The following is a 19672-nucleotide window of genomic DNA, read 5'->3' as shown; positions in this document are numbered from 1 at the left end:
CACTTCCCTTTATAACCCAAATAGTAGAGAAGAACATTGCTGATCCGCTGCTTTAAGTTATCACATCAATTCTGTGTTTTGTTATTTCCTAATTTTTTTTATTTTGTCAACAACTTTTTAAAAATTACTTTGTTGGCTCAGATAAGCTTAAATTAAAAGTTTATAACAAATTAAATAAATAAATTACTTATCAGATAGGCCTTTTGGTTTAAAAGAAAAAAAAAATCCAAATTTTAAATTCAGAGATCTATGAATGATAAAAATCCAAAATTTCTCTATAGCCCACACACAAACGAAGGAATAAATAAATAAACTTTCCATAGCTCCAAAAAATTGATATATGGCGTCATAAATATAATACATTATTTATCAGTTGTTTTTAATTTACTGGTAAAAAAAACAGGAAAATTAGTGGGAAATAAATTAAAAAAAAATTCCAAAAAACCCCCTCTTGTCAATAGATTCAAAGCGCATACTCTCTAATTTGACTCAATCTAGGGTTTCTCTGGTCACTTGAAGCTTTTCTCCCTTAAACCTCGTCTCTCACTCGTCAACCCTCTTCCTCCTCTTCCCTTGTCGCCAAGATTGAAGCTTTGTTTTCAGGTTTGAATCCCATCTTAGATAATTGGGTGTTTGAATTATTCCGACAAACATGTCTTAGACGCTGTCTTCCTTGTGTTGATGTCCTGTTTTGCTTTTTCTCTTATCTGGGTATTATTACTAGATCTTTCCTAGGAATCTTCTTCTTACGGCCATGAATCTGATTTATTCGTTGCTGTGCTGTTTATGAAAACGATGCAGAATATGAAAGTTCACACCTTTTTTTTTTTGTGTGTGGCTTCTTATCTATTCGCTTAATGTTCTTGTGGCATGATTTTTTATTCTAAAGCAGTTTGCTTTCATCTGTTATGCTTAATCTCGTTGCATGACTACAGTCGGCTGGTTGTATGACAAAAAAATTTAGACTTGATTCATGTTGAATAGCTTTTCTATCTCTAAAAAAGCTCTTAAACTAGTTCCCGATGGTGTAGTAGAGAACTTATTGATTTTGAGGAAATGCTCCAGCTGATTATGATTATTGTTGTTCTGCATTTTGGGGATAAAGAGATAGAGAACATTGACTTTACATCTTTTTTCTGGCAATCAGTTCTGGCTTCACCGGATAATTAAGGGATTCAGTAAGAGATAAGTTCATTCTGTGACAACATGGAGACTAAGAATGAGAATTCTGATGTTTTACACGCCGAGGAGTTCAAAAATCAGGCTAACGAAGCTTTCAAAGGTGTGTATTTTTTTATTAAAAACGTTTAACAGAATCAGTTAATACTCTTTTTAATGGGGATCTATCTTTTTTGCTTTGAATTAAGAACAGGTCACTAAACTTTGTTTGTTGCTTACAGGTCACAAATTCTCCAATGCTATTGATCTATATACAAAAGCTATTGAACTCAACAGTAACAACGCTGTGTATTGGGCAAACCGTGCATTTGCTCACACGAAACTGGAGGAATATGGCAGTGCGATACAGGATGCATCAAAGGCCATTGAAGTTGATTCAAAATACTCTAAGGTATCATTCTGTGACAAGTTTTTGCTTTTTCTTCTTCTCACGTTCATTCAACCTTATTCACTGATTATCTACTGAATTTACAGGGATATTACAGGCGTGGTGCTGCGTATCTTGCCATGGGAAAATTCAAGGACGCCCTGAAGGATTTCCAACAGGTTAATGTTTATTGCACGAGCATTGTGCCATTTAAGTTTTGTTTTTTCCGTCTATATTTGCTAGCTCTCCATCTGATAGTTCTTGTCTTATTTATTACTTTTTGAGTAAGCCAGTCCGCTCATGTTGAGAAATGTCAAATGACGAAAGATGAAATGTTGTAGTCACCCAAAAAGGTCATAACTTCATTGTTTTGATCTGTCCAAGTGATAGGAAACTTGATAGTGATCTGTGAAAATCCAGTTTGGTGGTGGACTGTCTTTATTTATTGAGTGAGAAAGATTCGTGTTACAGTATTCCGGACATGGTCTGCTATTTATATTTTAGGTAAAAAGGCTTTCTCCTAATGACCCTGATGCCACAAGAAAGCTAAGAGAATGTGAGAAAGCAGTGATGAAACTCAAATTTGAAGAAGCAATCTCCGTACCAGTATCCGAAAGGCGTTCAGTAGCTGAGTCCGTTGACTTCCACACAATAGGTATCCATCATCTGCTTGCTTATTTTTCTGTTGTCTTATAGCTTGCAGTGTGTTCTGTCATCCCTGGTTCTTTCGTCTCTTGTTATGCGATGCCTTTGATTCAGTAGTTGACAAATGGTTGAATGTAGCTTTAGACTAGTAATCATTCTTCTACCTATTGTCACATAATAGGAAACAAACCCAGATCATCGTTCATGCCCACCAAAACGGCTTTAGCAGCAGTTGTTGCAGCAGTAATGGTGGTGGCGGTCCGGGAATTTGCCACAACTGAGATACTCATGGTGTTGGTTTCGGTGGTATTAGGGGCATTTTGGTGGGGTAGCTCTGGTAGTAGTGTCTTTTCTTTCGTTAACTCCTCATCCTAGGATCAATGTGTATCGTTTTTATGCATATCAAAGCCTGGATATGTTTCCTTTCTTGGAGTCTTAGTTGAGAATTGAGAAGTTCAGTGATATTGATGTGAAACCCATCTCAATAGGAGTGGACATTTCGCAGACTTACAAATTTCTCCTTTTCTTTTCTGTTAAGATGGCATATCTCTTTTGCTACACTTTAACTCTTGCCAGTAAAATGTGTCCATGGCTTGTAGTTTTTAGCATTTCATTGAAAACTGATGTTCACTGTTGTAGAGGTTTTAACCCTTTATCAATCTTCTAATATTCTATTCAATTTCATTGTAGAGGTTGAGCCACAGTATTCTGGAGCTCGGATTGAGGGAGAGGAAGTTTCCTTGGATTTTGTGAAAACGATGATGGAAGATTTCAAGAACCAAAAAACATTGCATAAACGGTACATATTTTTTTTGGTGGTACTCTACTTAATTAACGCAGTGATCATCTCTTCATGCTTAGTCGGCATTATATTTGTAGGTATGCATATCAAATCGTCTTACAAACAAGACAAATCTTGCTAGAACTGCCGTCTCTTATCGACATTAGCGTTCCAAATGGCAAACATATCACTGTATGTGGTGATGTGCATGGTCAGGTATGCTTTGGTTTCACTTACTCACCTAGCATAATTTTTCTTCTCTTAGATGAATCTGCAATCTTTCAGTTCTCTTGTTTACATGCGTAGAAATTTTCAGTAAACCAGTTCCCATACTATATCTCTGGAATTGGATTTTAATGTGAATCTTTCTACTTCTCATATCTTGATTTTGTTGGCTAACCTTCTGCTCCATTTTGCACTAGAAGGGGCTGTAGTGTCAGTGTTGTGTTGTGTCTTTGACACGTGAATGTTTTTTTTTCAGTTCTATGATCTACTAAATATCTTCGAGCTCAATGGTCTCCCTTCTGAGGAGAATCCATACCTCTTCAACGGTGACTTTGTGGACAGAGGCTCATTCTCTGTTGAGATTATCCTCACACTATTTGCTTTCAAGTGCATGTGCCCATCATGTAAGCTCTCTGAACCCTTGCTATAATAATTCTTTGATGTTCAAGTTTTAGTTGCTTTTGCTATCACTGACAAGGATTAGATGATCTACTATTGTCTGATGGGTTGAAAGTTCCCAATCAAATTGTACATCGCTATTTACACGTATTTGTTGAAAATTGCAGCCATATATCTAGCCAGAGGAAACCACGAAAGCAAGAGCATGAATAAAATTTATGGTTTTGAGGGCGAGGTTCGATCCAAGTTGAGTGAAAAATTTGTGGATCTCTTTGCTGAGGTTTTCTGTTACCTACCGTTGGCTCATGTTATAAATGGGAAGGTCTTTGTGGTACATGGAGGTCTGTTCAGTGTTGATGGCGTGAAACTGTCAGACATCAGAGCTATCGACCGTTTCTGTGAGCCTCCAGAGGAAGGTATGTTTCATCATATACATCTTCTGTTAACTTTTTTTGTAATTGTTTTTTTCTGTTTTTTCGTCTAATCATGATAGTGTTCAGGGCTAATGTGTGAACTTCTGTGGAGCGATCCTCAACCTCTCCCTGGAAGAGGCCCAAGCAAGCGAGGGGTTGGTCTATCGTTTGGTGGAGACGTGACAAAGAGGTTTTTGCAAGATAATAATCTAGGTTAGTTGCTGTTATGGTATTATTTGGGTTTGGGCTCTGGTGCCAATTTAATCTTGAGATTGCTATTAAGTTAGTTTTTTATGAATCATAGAGTTGTTGGTCCGCTCACATGAAGTAAAAGATGAAGGCTATGAGGTTGAGCATGACGGTAAACTCATCACTGTCTTCTCTGCGCCAAATTACTGTGATCAGGTAACCCAAAACGTCACGTTTTCAATTTTGAAACAGCACCGAATTACATGGTTCTTACTTAACATGGAATTTTTATTGTTGTAGATGGGTAACAAGGGGGCTTTCATTCGTTTTGAAGCTCCTGATATGAAGCCAAATATTGTTACATTCTCAGCAGTGGTGAGTGTAGTATACCTCTTACACAGCATTGTTCTTGTGAATGTTTCATAGATTTATGTAGACTCATTTGAAAGTTCTTCTAATTCTTTGATATTGTCACAGCCTCACCCGGATGTGAAGCCAATGGCGTATGCAAACAATTTTCTCAGGATGTTCAACTAACCAGCAAAAAGCTTCTTCTACTCAAATGCTATGCTAAAGACTCAAGACCAGACGTGTTTCAGAAACATAATGATATAAGTTTTTTTTTTCCTTATCTTCTGCAGTTTTTCATGTTGTTCCATAAAAGGGAGCCCATGATAATTAAAGGTACAGTATCCGGATTTGATCGGTTTTTCTTTCTTTTTGCTTTTTGATAAAGATGTTCCCTCTTCCTCTTAAGCTTGTCCATCAACTTTTGTCCCTTTTGTCTTATGTTGTAAGAGGGATAATGGATCATTCTTATTTTAGCTGAAAATCTTGTGATTTACTCAACAAAAGAGTGACCAAATGACCCCAGAAAACTCTCTGTACTTAGATGGTTTCTTGAATCAATTAAAATCAAAGGATGGTTTCTTAAGCTTCTTGTCTGGTCCTTCTTAGACCTTGGATTCTTTTTTAAATAGAGTTTGATTCAAATATTCAGGCAAGGACATCAAATAAAGAAGACAGAGAGGTCGACAGTGTAGAGCTCTTGCAACAGTAATTCTCATGTAGATTCAGTTTTGCCCCTTCTCTTATTTGAGTATTGTACAATTGGTGAGCTGTTTAAATAGTCTAAAGAGAAAGCTAATAGCACTATTGTTTTCCCCACTCTACATGAGCCTGTTTCAGATTAAAATACCTGCAGATTCTCATAAGATTCCCCCCTCCATGAATTTTGCAGAGAATTTCGACAAAATATATGCTTTGTTGTTTAACAACGACTTAACTACTACTGAATCACAGATTCATAAAAAGCCATCCTTTGTACATAAACATAACATGTGGGTAATCTGAGGAAATATCATCCATGTGCATACTGAAACCATGAGGTTATATAATAATAGTATATGACCCATGATATTGACTATTGTATATCTATCCTATGCATAGATACATAAACTAAAATGTGGAGAAAGCAAAAGGAGATGAAAATGGAAGAGTGGTGTCAAATCGTAAAGCACTGATGAAAGGACTGAGAGATCCAGAAAGCATTACGTGGATTACATAAAACAGTTACAAAAAAACAAAAACAAAAAAAGTTATTTTCTTGGTGTTGACAAGTGTTATAAGGGAAGTAGAGATTTAGGTTTAATATGATGTTTAGCGTCTCGTACTACTAATACAGTGACTTTTACGACCATTTTGATTAATATTTGGGGTAGGGAGGCCATGTGATGTGGATCATGCTTGAGTTAGATCCGTACGGTAAAATAGTAGGTGTCTGATATTACCCCTCCTGACTCACAGTCCAGGGCTAAAGATTAGATAGATCCTTCACTACATATAATACACACCACACCACATAAATATCATATACATTGTACATTTTTACAAAACATCTGCTGCATTATTGCCAAGTGTAGTACAATTTCTTAACGTTTGAAAACTTTGACCTTTTTTCTTTTCTTTTTTGTACTTCTTACAAATTTACGTGTTCTCTATTTTTATACCGTTAACAAAGTATTTTGATTCTTTATATATTATCAATCAACAAATCAACAATAATAATAATAATAATAAATGTTACAATACTTTTAGTTGGTTTGCACTATAACAAATTTGTAAAGTCATAAGTTTAAAAAAAAAAAAAAAAAAAAAAGCCAACGAAAAAACAAGTCTCTTTGAGTTATTTCCGATGTTTTGTAGTATTAAGGTACAAATAACTATGATTTTGTCTGGATCAGTTCAAACTATGAATAATAAAACTTCAGAGAAATTTTGAAATAAAAAGAAGACATGAATAATTGAAGACAGTAAATAGAGAGACATACTATGCCCACCACCTTTCAAGAGCTTTTTCTTATCAATTTTTATATAAAAACAAATATCTAAAGAGGAAAGATGATTTGAAAATACTTGATTGACTAAAAAAATCAAAACTATTTTTGTGAACAGTCAAGAAACTATTGTGGGTGATCTTGAAACAGTTTGGACCAACTATTACATTGTGATTGTCATGTGCTGTGCGTTGGTTGTCTTTTGAACCAACCATCGAATTGGTCATCTTCTTACATCAAATCTTAACCATGACTTGGTTTCCGTAAACTAGTTTACTTCGAAATTGATGTTTGCTTAGATCTTGATCATTCGTTCTGCGTACAGGTCCGAAGTAGTATCATGTGCGTTCGTATTTAGATTCAGATTATGAATTTTCAAACTAAATCCAGTTGAATGTGAATATGTCGATCCCTGTCTTACTATTTATGATAGTTACTTAGGTCTCATCTTATTTCCTATATATGAGAAACATCTTCATTTACAATAGACATACACAATCACTTCCTTTTTTAGTATACATTTTCACATAGACTATGAAAAAACATACCACATGATTAGATTTAGAAACTAACACCGTAATACTGTACATATATTTAGAGAGGGACAGAGACATAAAACAGGAAAACCGCTCCACAGAACCTGAGAGATTCGAGGAGCTAACGTATTCACGAGACTACCCACCAGGCCACCAACAAAGACAAGTCCCTCAAAAAAATTTGGTTCGAACAAAAGTGTTTGAATAAAGGAAGAAACATGTGTGTATGGCCCCTTTACAAAACCTATCAAGTACTCTTTTTAATTTGTGTCTTCTCTTTTCTCTTCCCAATCTCTCATGTCTTTGAGTCCCTACCTCTTTGTCTCTCACGTCCCCACACGTGTCACTTTCAATCACTTCCATTTATAATTGCATCTCTCTCTCTTTCTCACTCACAGTCTCACACACTCAAAACCTATTCGTATTCTTTACTAGCTTTCTTCTAAGTCTTCACTCTTTTATCATACCTTGTTTAGATTCTGATTGTTCACGTGTCTCTGTCTTGTCTTGTCCCAAATCCTTAAACATTTTCACTTAAACTCGTTGAAAGCTTAAACCTTTTCCCTAAGTTTCTCTTTTGGGGTTTATGCTCCTCGATGATGATCTAATGTCACTTTTTATGCCCTCTCTCTTCTCAAAGATTCTAATTAACATCGCATCTCTCAACTCCTTTGCATTGGAGAAATAAAACCAATGAAAGAACTTTTGTGAATTCTCAGTATAATATCACCAAGAAAGAAACACAGACACTTTGTCTCTCTCTCTCTCTCTCCTCTCTCTTACACCAAAACCTATGACGATGAAGAGAGCTTTTCTATCTCCTTCCTCACTGCTCTTCTTTCTCCTGATAACATCACTCTTCCTCTGTCAAGGAAACAGAGTCTCTGCCTCAATGCCTCCATCTGAGTCAGAAACTCTCTTCAAGATCATGGAGTCAATGTCGTCTGATCAACAATGGCGTCAGTCCCACCCAAATCCTTGCGCACCTGGCTCATCTTGGCCAGGCATTGAGTGCAAAACCGGTCCAGACCACTTGTCACACGTCTCTCGACTCGATTTCGGCTCTGCTCCAAACCCTTCTTGTAAACCCTCTGCTTCTTTCCCTTCTTCAATCTTCTCTCTCCCTTTTCTTCAATCAGTCTTCTTCTTCAACTGCTTCACTCACTTCCCAACCACAATCATCTTCCCTATTAAGCTCCTCCCTAACTCCTCTCTTCAACAGCTTAGCCTCAGATCAAACCCTTCTCTCTCAGGCCAAATCCCTCCTCGCATCTCTACTCTCAAATCTTTACAAATCCTCACCCTCTCGCAAAACCGGTTAACCGGAGATATCCCTCCGGCGGTTTTCTCACTGAAAAGCCTCGTACATCTCGATCTCAGCTACAACAAGCTCACTGGTAAGATTCCTCTGCAACTAGGGAATCTCAATAGCCTCGTCGGCTTAGATTTAAGCTACAATTCGTTAACCGGTACAATCCCACCCACGATCTCGCAACTCAGTATGCTTCAGAAACTCGACCTGAGCTCGAACTCTCTCTTCGGCAAAATCCCAGAAGGAGTAGAAAAGCTTCGTTCTTTATCATTCATGGCGTTAAGCAACAACAAACTCAAAGGAGCTTTCCCAAAAGGAATCTCGAAACTTCAGAGTTTACAGTACTTCATAATGGATAACAACCCAATGTCCGTTGCTCTCCCCGTTGAGTTAGGGTTCCTACCTAAACTCCAAGAGGTCCAACTCGAGAATTCAGGATACTCCGGCGTGATCCCGGATAGTTACACCAAGCTCATGAACCTTAGCTCGTTGTCTCTGGCTAACAACAGAGTAACTGGGGAGATCCCATCTGGGTTTGAGTCTTTGCCTCACGTTTTCCATCTGAACCTCAGCAGGAACTTGCTGATCGGCGTCGTGCCGTTCGACTCGAGTTTCTTAAGACGGTTGAGTAAAAATTTGGATTTGAGCGGGAACAGAGGGTTGTGTCTGAAGCCAGAGGATGAGTTCAGTGTCGTTAAGACTGGAGTTGATGTCTGCGGGAAGAATATTACTAGTGGTGGAGCTGGAACGTTGATGCAGCAACCAAAGAAGAAATCACAAGCTGCTTCTTCTCGGTATTATAGATCTTGTTTCTTCTCAAGTGCTCTGTTTCAGTTTGCTCTGTTTCTGGGGTTACATCAACGATTGGTTCTCTAAGGAGAGATAAACGACAAAAAGAAGAAGAAAAAAAAAACAGAGAATTAAATATTTGTATCAAATCCCTAAAAAAAAGAGAGAAGATTAGTGTTTGTTCCCAAAGTAGACGATGATTTCTAGGGAAATAAATTTATTAGTAGTCGATTTTGATGTGTATTAAGCAATGTACCTTAATGTTGTTGTTATTTTATTTTTTATTTTAATAATACTGTACTAGTAGGACTAGTATTTTTTTTTTTTCTTTCAGATTTTTGAATATGGATTGTACTAGTAATAAAAAAAAAACTTCGAGTTCATTATGAGTTTTAGGTGTAAATATGGATAGCGAACAACTTCATAGCTGTGTGTATCAGTGTATAAATACGTGTTTGTATACAAATGGAAAATAACAAATGAAGACAATGTTTTGTTGTTTTCGATTGAGTAAAGTTTATTATAATAGATAGAGAAGAGCATTGAACAAAAAAATAAGGGAGCAGTTTGGACAAGGAGTGTCCAGTGGTAGTGGAAGAAGAAGTGATAAAACGACACAAACCTGGTTCAGTCTGACCATGCAACTAAATTTTAAGAACTAGAAAATTACAAGTAATCTTTTAAATTTGGATTTCAAACAACCAAACCAAACCATCTTAAATTTGTTTTAAAGCGATTAACTCTCATTTAACTTAATTTTGTTTTTATACTCTCAGGCTCAGCTATCATTATGTAGGACCCTATATATCGCAGAGACTCCCTCTGATCGTATCGTATCTAATGAGAACAAAGAAAAAGAAGATGATTGATAAATTTTTTTTGGTACATACTAATAATCTTTTTTAACTTCACGTTTAGGACTCCCTCTGATCGTATCGTATCGTATCTAATGAGAACAAAGAAAAAGAAGATGATTGATAATTTTTTTTTGGTACATACTAATAAATCTTTTTTTGTTTTCTTTATCGTACACATCTTGATGTGATGTGACTAAAATGATAGGTTAAAGTTTTAAACATATTTTAACATGATACACCATATATAATAGGAGAAACTAGAAGAAAATAAAATTATATAATTTGTCAGTCATCTGTCTAAATCCAGCTACTTTCTTTCTTCTCATGCTTTTTCTTACTGCATGCGAATTATATTGCATTACCATTGCCTCTCTCACACACTTCCTCTGTCAATTTTTCTTATTTATAATATTTTTAGCGTGAAAAAGGCTTTGTTTATAGTTTATAAAATACATATCAGTAAAATCTAATTTTCAATATGGCCATGCTTGAATAACTTCATTCATACAAGAGATGTAAATTGTGTTATTGTAGATCCTATATAAAATTCATGGAGATCTTTCAGATGTACATGTAAAAGTTAACACATTGAAAGAGATATGATTGAGTGATATTAGTAAATAGTGTGGTGGTCGTCGAATTGTATCAATCAGTAAGAAAAAAGAAAAAACAAGAAGAGTGTAACGTAACGTTCGATATAATTCATGTGTTGAAAACGGAAGGAGGGAAAGAAAGATCTAATCCTATCTATCACTCTCAGATTCAGAGCCTCACGTGGGGGAGGAGAACCAACTTTAGAATTCCATTTTTAGGTACGAATGAAACTATTTCACCCATCGCTTTTAACGTCTCATTTATTATACCTTTCACTCTCACATTTCTCACCACCATTAATAAAAACCAAAAGCTAACTAGACTTATTCCCCATCGTAAACTTAGTAGTATAAGATTAAAAGCCTAGTACACACTAACGCAAACCAAGAGTAATTTATACAAAACATTATTACCATATCTTTGGCAACTATATTATTTAATTTATTTTGTATTTCGGACTATTAATATATAGAAAGAACATCCATAAAATCATGAATTGTCTTTTGTAGTTGTATCATAGTTCATATCATCTTGGTTTAGACTTTAGAGTATAGTTCTAGTCATTTTTATTGTGATTACAGTTTACAGTAATAGTTGATCGGTCTGTTACTGTTTTCAAACTAGAATTTAACTAGTAATGAAATGTTGGTTTGGTTCCAAACTTCCAATGGTAAACGAGTGAAGAAGCTAAGGAGGAAATAAAAGGCGAACCGTGTCAACCGAAAGAAACACGTTATATAATATTGGGCCGAAAGATGCTTATCCATAAAGCCCACAATTAGAATTTAGCAAATCGAGGTAAGCAATTGAGACTCTTTGTAAGATATGATAAGTGTGGGTCCCATATTAATTCTGACAGGATTAGAGATGCAGAGGATCAATCCAAGTTGGGTCAATCGAGGGTAGTCTCCAGTGTCTTTCCACCGTTCGATATCAACTGTATCCATAAGATTACATACACGTCGACACTAGTCAATACTCCTGCCCTCAGGGGATCGAGACACGTGTTGTTGTTATTTAACGAAGAGTAGAAGAAACAAATGGTTGCTTCTTCGCTCCCTTTCTTCTCTCTTCTTTGAATTTTGATTTTTTTTTTTTTTTTTTTTTTTTTGAAATCGTTGATTAATGGAGTTATCAGATAGAGTTAGAGCTCGACTAGCTGTTCTCTCAGCTCATTTGACGGAAGGGAAACAGGATTCTCCGGCGATCGAGCGATATTGCACGTCGGCGGATACGAGTGTCGCCGCCGCACCCCATGGATCACTTAAGGGAAGCCTGACGATCGTAGACGAACGTACCGGAAAGAAGTATAAAGTTCCGGTCTCAGAGGATGGTACTGTTAAAGCCGTTGATCTCAAAAAGGTATTATTAACTCTGTTTCTCTAAAACAAATTCATGGTAAGTAGAAAGTTTTGTTTTTTTATTGGGTTTGAATTGAATGATGGGATCAAGCGTATGGAAAAAAGTTGTTAAATTTATAAACTTTTTCTTGTTTTTGAGTTTTGATTCTGTGCTGAGAATTTGGTCTGTTTGCGTGACAGATAGCTACGGGGAAGGAGGACAAGGGGCTTAAATTATACGATCCTGGTTACTTGAACACGGCTCCGGTTCGGTCTTCGATATCTTATATCGATGGAGATGAAGGTATCCTCCGTTATCGTGGCTACCCTATTGAGGAAATGGCTGAGAACAGCACTTTTCTGGAGGTTGCTTATCTTCTCAGTAAGTGGATTAGATAATGTTGTTTCCAGCTTTGGTAACTTGATGTCTTAGTATTGCTGCTTTTATTGCCGTTTTAGAGCAAACTAAGTTACTCATCATATTTGGCTTATATGTGTATATCCACAATTTCAAGTCTTGGATTGGATCGAATTAGATTTCGATGAAAAGTTTCCTCCTTTGTGGCAGTGTATGGGAATCTGCCCTCTGAAAGTCAACTATCTGATTGGGAGTTTGCAGTTTCACAGCACTCAGCTGTGCCACAAGGAGTCTTAGTAAGTCTCTGGTCCTTTCTATATGAATTTCGGTTTCCATTTATCAATTGTTTCAGTTAACTGTCCTGTGCTTGTTCTTTTCATTGTCATTGTCTGTTCAATCAATGATCCGTACATGTTTTCTGAGGGTTTTGTGCTCTATGCAAAGCTATCAAACAATATATTTATCATATCTTACTCGAGTTACTTGATAACTTTTGTGCAGGATATTATACAGTCCATGCCTCATGATGCACACCCAATGGGAGTTCTTGTGAGTGCAATGAGTGCGCTTTCCATCTTTCATCCTGATGCAAATCCTGCTCTTAGGGTAGGTTTAAGCCTTGTCACTCACTAGTGTAAAGACTTGGCTCTTTTGAAATTGTCCGTATAAAAACATGTTGACTAATACTCTATTGGGTGCAGGGCCAGGATATTTACGATTCAAAACAAGTTAGAGATAAACAAATTATTCGCATTATTGGAAAGGTATTTTTGTTTTCAGTGGTTACCTTACTTCTTCCTATATTGTGTCAATCTTTCTAGTCACGCATAGACATATTTGGACTTTGCATTTCCTGGAGTTCTGTATGAAGAATTTACAATTAACTTGTGTATATAAATGTGCTTGCAATTTGCAGGCACCAACAATTGCAGCAGCTGCTTATCTGAGGATGGCAGGGAGGCCTCCTGTTCTTCCTTCAGGCAACCTTTCTTATGCAGAGAATTTCCTCTATATGTTGGATTCCCTGTATGTATCTTCAATCTTTCTTCTTGAATTAGTTAGAAACTTAACTTTTAATTTCATTTTTGGGGATTATCGCTTGACGCTTCAGAGCACAGGAAGCTTAGTTGCTTATTACCTGTAGCTTATCCATTGACACACTTTTTTCTATTTCTTACAGGGGAAATAGATCCTACAAACCTAATCCTCGACTGGCTCGGGTTTTAGACATCCTCTTCATACTGCATGCTGAGCATGAAATGAACTGCTCCACTGCTGCTGCTCGACATCTGGCCTCTAGGTACTCTTTGGTTTGACTCTTAGTAACCTGGATAAGAGATATATTGATTAGGAAATGTCTTCTCGTAGCGGTGTTGATGTGTACACTGCTGTTGCTGGAGCTGTGGGAGCGCTTTATGGTCCACTTCACGGTGGTGCAAACGAGGTATGCTATTTATTCTCAAGTCGTATGTTACATCTTCTGATGTATTTGCATGCTCCATGGTCTTTGAAATTCATGTCTTTGGTTCCATTAGGCTGTGCTTAAAATGTTGGCTGAGATTGGGACTGTTGAAAATATTCCAGAGTTCATCGAGGGTGTGAAAAACAGGTAAACTCAATTTTTGAAACTATATGCTTCTGTTTTCTGGATTTGTGACAAGTCTTTTCATTAGTATTCTTATCTCTTTGACATCTTAGGAAGAGGAAGATGTCTGGTTTTGGACACCGTGTATACAAAAACTATGACCCTCGAGCTAAAGTCATCAAGAACCTGGCTGATGAAGTATTTTCCATTGTTGGAAAGGATCCACTAATTGAGGTTCGCTATGTCCGAGAAGTTCAAGCTTATACTGAAACTTGATGCACACCTTTTCGATTTAGTGTAATTGTTCATGTTTCCTTCGAATATGTTTGATTCTGGTGTCTGCAGGTTGCTGTTGCACTTGAGAAGGCAGCTCTCTCTGACGATTACTTTGTTAAGAGAAAGCTTTATCCAAATGTTGATTTCTACTCTGGATTAATATACAGGTAATAGTTTGAATGCGTTTGCAGTGTTCATCACTTCCTCTCAACTTCATCTGAATATGCAATCTTGGACCATTAAAACAGGGCAATGGGATTTCCACCAGAGTTCTTCACGGTCTTGTTTGCGATTCCTCGTATGGCTGGATACTTGTCCCATTGGAAAGAGTCGCTGGATGATCCTGACACCAAGATCATGAGACCACAACAGGTAGTTAGTCTCTTCCCAAGAATAATAAGAGGAAGATGTTTGTTCGGATCAATTTGATTGAAATGTTGAATGTTGCAGGTGTACACGGGCGTGTGGCTGAGGCATTACACACCAGTGAGAGAGAGAATTTTGACGGATGAGTCAAAGGAGTCAGACAAATTGGGTCAAGTCTCGACTTCAAATGCATCAAGAAGACGTTTGGCTGGAACTTCAGTTTAGGCGTAGGCCCTTTTAGGGTCCATACTATATACATCAAACCAGACCGCAAAGAATAAAAGAGATTGGATTATCTATAGCCAAAAGCTAAGAGAGTCTCCAGTCTTGATTTGATCTTTCTTTAAGTGAAGATTTCTCATACTGTAGGCACAATAAAACATATATTTGCTTCAATCCATCTTTGAAGGTGTGTTTATTCGCCTTGTTTGCGTTCTTATCAGAATGTGTTTACCGTATAAAAAGATTTGCATTCTACAAGGACTTTTGTTGTGAAAATTTCTTGGCCAAAGCAACAAGTAGAAAACAAAGCATTTAAATGATACACTTGAAGAAAAAATGATCTGTAAAAAAAAGCTTTATAAGTTATACATTACATGTTCTTTTGTCTGGAGGCTGCATTTTTCGAAGTTGAAGGAGCAGTTCCAGGAACGCTGTTCATCTTCCTTGGAGGTAGCCTTTGTCCACCAGAAGGAATACTTCTTGATATTGGAGGCGAATTTACGGTTAAGCCAGTCCTCTTTGGAGCAGAAATACTAGACAAGACATGATCCATCAAACCGATCAAGTTTCGAGGATAAAGAAAGTGGATCAATATAAAGATATATAGATACTGAGTTCATATTTACCTGAAACTCTTTTGAATCGTGTTCCTTTTAGTTTCAGTAAGATTTCGTCCACCATAAGGAATGCTTCTCGAAGTTGAAGGCGCATTCGCAGATAAGCCAGTCCTCTTTGGAGTAGGAACACTAGACAAAAAATGATTCATCAAACCAATCAATCAAGTTTGGGGGATAAATATTGTAGATCAATATAAATAAATAGATGCTGCCGGGGAGATGATACCTGGAACTCTTATGAATCGTGTTCCTTTTAATGGCAGTAAGATTTTTCACTTCTTGACTGTATAATCAAAACCATCGGAAATTTTGAATTCAGAAACAGATTGTTGCTAGAAACCGTATAAGTACACCTTGTGATTGTGCATTTTTGAAGTGTACCTCTTCAACAGATCTATTTTTGCCTTTTTCATGATGTTGCTCTTCACATGCCCAAGATTGTAACCTGATGCAGTATTACCTGCAACGAATCGTTCAATATAACCATTAGAGTACACGGAGCCTGAGGGACGAAACCAATATATGCACGGAGCCTTTGCATACTGTTTCTTCAAGACCTGACAAGATGCTGCAAAATAATCATATTGGTGAAAAAAAGAGTTACCCCAAAATGGTCTTTTGCTTGGAGGAGCTTTCGAGCAGACCTTAGTTTGTCGACTTTGTTTTCCTGACAAAAATATAATTTTAAACGATTACAAGGGAACCGAAGGAGAATAAATTTTGGTCTAAGAACATGCGTCTCATTATTGATCTAACAACAGCCATAGATGAAAAGACATATTCGTAAAAAAGATCATACTTTCATCTTCGTTCTTGTAACGTTGTTTCAGTCGATCAACAACTTCCTTTTCCTTTTCTTGCACGCTTATAACCTTTGCCTGCACGAAACCATATGCATATATCTTATAATTCAACACCACTTATATATGTATCTACATTAAAACCTGAAAAATAAACCAGAACCTCATATAAATCCCTCCATTTGAAATTAACTTTATTCCGCTTCATCCCCTCCATAGTATCATTCAAGGCCTCTTCACCAAAGTGCTTCTCATAGAATCCCTTCCAAAAATTATCGGTGACTGGACTAAGATCTGTGTCCTAGCAAAACAACAAAACAACGAAAAAGCATAAGTTAAGATGAAGAAACCGTCAAAACATACAAAAGATAGAACCGAGCCATATTGGTCAGTGAGAAAAGCTTCGTACTTGAGTAGAATCCTCAATGTGCTTCAGTTGTTCTAGTGTACAGTGTTGCATAATCTGTTCAAGGAGATGAAAATCAACTCCACCAACATATCCAATGTACTTAACATTATCAATGGCTTTCCTAACGCAAAGATCAACAAGTGATGGTGGCTTCCTGGTATGCCCCTCAAACAACATCGCAGCCTTCCCAAAACCTACAACAAGAAACACACTTTCAATATGATTTCACAAGAAGACACCTGTAGACTATATATATCACTAAGGTACAAACAAGATACGGAATTCATCAGCTTATAAGAAACTTGATAAAGGACAAAGTTTGAAACTTTCCTCAAATATAATGTGAAAAAAGATAACACAAAAACCTGCTTTAATCATTCAAGCAAGTTCCTTTATACCAAAGAAAGGCCATCCATCATAACTCAAAAGAAGGATCTTCATAAACTGAGCTACAGCTATCCAAAATCTAAATTCAAAGGATCTTGATAAATTGAGATGATCCAATCAATCAAATACCTCAAGTCGAATTCACAATTGAATCAATCTATTTCCAAAATCGAAAACACTAGATTAGATGCAGAGGATGAGTTTTACCGAGAAAAAATCAAATAGGGAGCTGAATCGACGATTGACCCAGGAAGGAATGAAGGAGACAGATCCAAAGAATCAATCTCTTCGATGATCAAAGAAACCCCTTTTCCTCTTCCTGATCGAAGACGCCGGAGTTTTCTGAGTTTGTTCAATCGTATGTTACCCACCACGATGATGATGATGATGAATTGAAAACAATTGGCTAACGCTATTATTGTACACGCGCGTTTCAAAATCACGATTGTAGGTCTTGGTTTATTTACAAACACGCGCCATCTTCACCGGTTTCACGTGACGGTGTCGTTTTAAGTGCATAGTATACATAAAACCGAACCAAATCGAACTAAGTTAACCGAATATTACAACAAATCAAACTATAGGTTAATTCTTATACCGAATCATACATAACCGAACTAAACAAATCAAAATTCAATTACATAAATAGCTTTACCACTGATCAAAATTAAATTTTTATATACAATCGAATTTTATTTCGGTCTGATTCGTTTAAGTTTGATAACATTTGGTTCGGTTCAGGTATGGTTTGACTTTGATCTGTTTCCAAAAAACTGGAATCGAACCAAACCGGAGAGAAACAAACGGACAGGACTCACTGAGACTGACAGAGCTTTTAAAAGATTTGGGCAAAACTCTCTGTTTCAACGGAGAAAAAGGAATCATTTTTAATGGACGCATTGGGAGGTTACGGCGGCGCTGGTGGTTTCTGGGGATGGAATGGATTCGATCAACGGAGAAAAAAGAAACCTTCCGGCGATAGAGGCAAAAAAAGGAATTCTGGATCTTCGGATTCCGTCGACGTGAGCAGAGACGCCGGCGGTTATCGGTTTCCTTTGAAGCAAGCTGTGACGGCCGGCGCACTCACTTTCACCGGTGACACGATTGCTCAGCTATCTGGGAGATGGAAAAAGAGAGCCGCTCTGAAACAATCATCTTCTGAGCTTGACGAGGTTCGTCTCACCAAGTTTCTAGTAGTATGATTTAGTGATACACCTTAAAAATGAAATTGGATCTTTTGTATAACCAAAAATGTTTGTGAGAGTATGTTTGATTAGTGTGTAGTGTGTACAGTCTCTTATTAAGTTATGTTTGATTTGTGTGTAGTGTTATTAAGTGTGTTTTCGTACATTGGTGGGAACTTGGCTTGTGACTAAAGGATTTGTGATTGGATCTTTTTACTTAGGGGGAGTTGTGGAACATTTTCTCAGAACATGACTGGATTCGTGCCTTGCGGATGAGTTCTTACGGGTTTCTCTTATATGGCCCTGGCTCTTATGCATGGTATCAATTCCTTGACCATTCTTTGCCTAAACCAACTGCCACAAATCTAGTGCTTAAGGTACTGTTACCTCTTAGACTTGTTTTGTTTATTGTACTTAGAACATAGAACATGTTCTGATATACTTTTCACTGCATTTACTGATCCCTTGTTAGGTTCTGCTTAACCAAGTGATACTTGGTCCATCTGTGATTGCTGTTATATTTGCTTGGAACAACTTGTGGCTGGGAAAGCTCTCTGAGCTGGGAAACAAGTATCAGAAAGATGCTCTTCCAACACTTCTATATGGTGAGTTACCAATTATAGAGAGTTAAAGTTTTACCATTACATAGCATTGTTCGTATATTTACTCGTCTTGGGATTTCTGCAGGGTTTCGCTTCTGGGTCCCCGTTAGCATACTTAACTTTTGGTATGGCTCTCTTTCTCTATCATTATATCACTTGCATTTGGAGGGTCTTTATATATATGTATAATAGGATCAGTGTGGTACTTGCTTGGAATTAGCATTTTACATTGAGGTCTGATGAAAGGTGAAATTTACAGGGTAGTTCCGCTTCAAGCTCGTGTAGCGTTCATGTCCATGGGGTCGGTGTTTTGGAACTTCTACTTATCTTCAACTATGAGCAAGTAGATACATAATATATTTGTATCCTTCAGTTCAGCCTCACAGAGTGATAATATATCATTCTGAAAGTTTTCAATACCAACCAAAGTAAGTCAATCCCGCAGCTCTTTCTCTACCGTTTCAACTTCGGATTCTAGTTGTCTTGATAGTAATCTGATAGCCCTTCATATGATCTGTTTTGAACTTACGTTGCAGGCCGACGCGGAACCTCATCAAGATGCAGTTTAAAATCTCTGTCAAACTCTCTTAGGTTTCTACGGTTTTTAAGAGAAAGATAGGTTTCAGATTGTTAAATGTATTTCTGTTTAAAAAGTTTTTTGTTGTTGTTATACCTCTATGGCATCTTACAATGAAGATTTTGATGTTATAACTGGTTTACAAACACCTGCGGTAATTTAAACAAAAAAAATATATATATATATATGTCGCAAATATATATGTTTTGTTTATATCAGAAGATATACATCAATAGGCAAAACTATCGATTTCAACATTATCCCATCTTTAATTTTTCTTATAAAAGTTTTTTTTTTCCTCTTTTTTTTTTTTTTTTTTTTTTTTTT

The 19672-nt window shown here is 36.9% G+C and overlaps 6 protein-coding genes across 9 annotated transcripts in view; 5 read left to right on the top strand and 1 right to left on the bottom strand.

Annotated features, from left to right (window-relative positions):
* LOC104782792 (serine/threonine-protein phosphatase 5) lies at positions 456–5042 on the top strand. Of its 3 annotated transcripts, none has more exons than XM_019245042.1 (14): positions 456–603; positions 1148–1282; positions 1401–1570; positions 1654–1725; positions 2051–2201; positions 2373–2528; positions 2882–2990; positions 3071–3188; positions 3454–3601; positions 3764–4012; positions 4097–4222; positions 4314–4414; positions 4499–4573; positions 4676–5042. In XM_019245042.1, the coding sequence occupies exons 2-14, from the start codon at positions 1207–1209 to the stop codon at positions 4733–4735; spliced, it is 1611 nt and encodes a 536-aa protein (XP_019100587.1). In that variant the 5' UTR covers positions 456–603; positions 1148–1206; the 3' UTR covers positions 4736–5042. The 3 variants fall into 3 exon arrangements, with proteins under 3 accessions (XP_019100587.1, XP_010506122.1, XP_010506121.1); XM_010507820.2 differs by having other exon boundaries at positions 2373–2531; XM_010507819.2 differs by lacking the exon at positions 2373–2528 and having other exon boundaries at positions 458–603.
* Positions 7290–9414, top strand: LOC104782791 (protein TOO MANY MOUTHS-like). The gene has a single exon (XM_010507817.2). It carries the CDS (start codon positions 7864–7866, stop codon positions 9256–9258), a length of 1395 nt encoding a protein of 464 aa, XP_010506119.1. The 5' UTR covers positions 7290–7863; the 3' UTR covers positions 9259–9414.
* LOC104782790 (citrate synthase 3, peroxisomal) lies at positions 11698–14986 on the top strand. Its single transcript, XM_010507816.2, has 13 exons — positions 11698–11984; positions 12164–12344; positions 12531–12616; positions 12822–12926; positions 13022–13084; positions 13237–13346; positions 13501–13620; positions 13689–13764; positions 13856–13929; positions 14019–14139; positions 14251–14348; positions 14430–14553; positions 14632–14986. Exons 1-13 carry the CDS (start codon positions 11748–11750, stop codon positions 14770–14772), a joined length of 1536 nt encoding a protein of 511 aa, XP_010506118.1. The 5' UTR covers positions 11698–11747; the 3' UTR covers positions 14773–14986.
* On the bottom strand, positions 14997–17401 carry LOC104782789 (transcription elongation factor B polypeptide 3-like). Of its 2 annotated transcripts, none has more exons than XM_010507815.2 (9): positions 17190–17401; positions 16596–16789; positions 16350–16487; positions 16186–16264; positions 15991–16053; positions 15768–15846; positions 15613–15669; positions 15396–15515; positions 14997–15302 (listed from the first exon to the last, which is right to left on the bottom strand). In XM_010507815.2, exons 2-9 carry the CDS (start codon positions 16770–16772, stop codon positions 15140–15142), a joined length of 876 nt encoding a protein of 291 aa, XP_010506117.1. In that variant the 5' UTR covers positions 16773–16789; positions 17190–17401; the 3' UTR covers positions 14997–15139. The 2 variants fall into 2 exon arrangements, with proteins under 2 accessions (XP_010506117.1, XP_010506116.1); XM_010507814.2 differs by lacking the exon at positions 17190–17401 and adding an exon at positions 16961–17066.
* On the top strand, positions 17815–19545 carry LOC104782787 (peroxisomal membrane protein 2-like). The gene is made up of 6 exons (XM_010507813.2): positions 17815–18154; positions 18388–18543; positions 18639–18771; positions 18854–18893; positions 19028–19196; positions 19305–19545. The coding sequence occupies exons 1-5, from the start codon at positions 17873–17875 to the stop codon at positions 19113–19115; spliced, it is 699 nt and encodes a 232-aa protein (XP_010506115.1). The 5' UTR covers positions 17815–17872; the 3' UTR covers positions 19116–19196; positions 19305–19545.
* The window catches only part of LOC104784375 (B3 domain-containing protein At3g25182-like), a 1110-nt gene continuing 883 nt past the window's right edge, over positions 19446–19672 (top strand). Inside the window, exon 1 of the mRNA XM_010509408.1 lies at positions 19446–19482. Coding sequence (XP_010507710.1) covers positions 19446–19482 — 37 coding nt within the window. The remainder of the gene's footprint in view (positions 19483–19672) is intronic.

The sequence above is a fragment of the Camelina sativa genome, chromosome 4, assembly GCF_000633955.1.
Source record: "Camelina sativa cultivar DH55 chromosome 4, Cs, whole genome shotgun sequence".
Lineage (NCBI taxonomy): Eukaryota > Viridiplantae > Streptophyta > Magnoliopsida > Brassicales > Brassicaceae > Camelina > Camelina sativa.
Note: the sequence above shows the minus strand (reverse complement) of the source record. Positions and strands in the feature narration are given on the sequence as shown.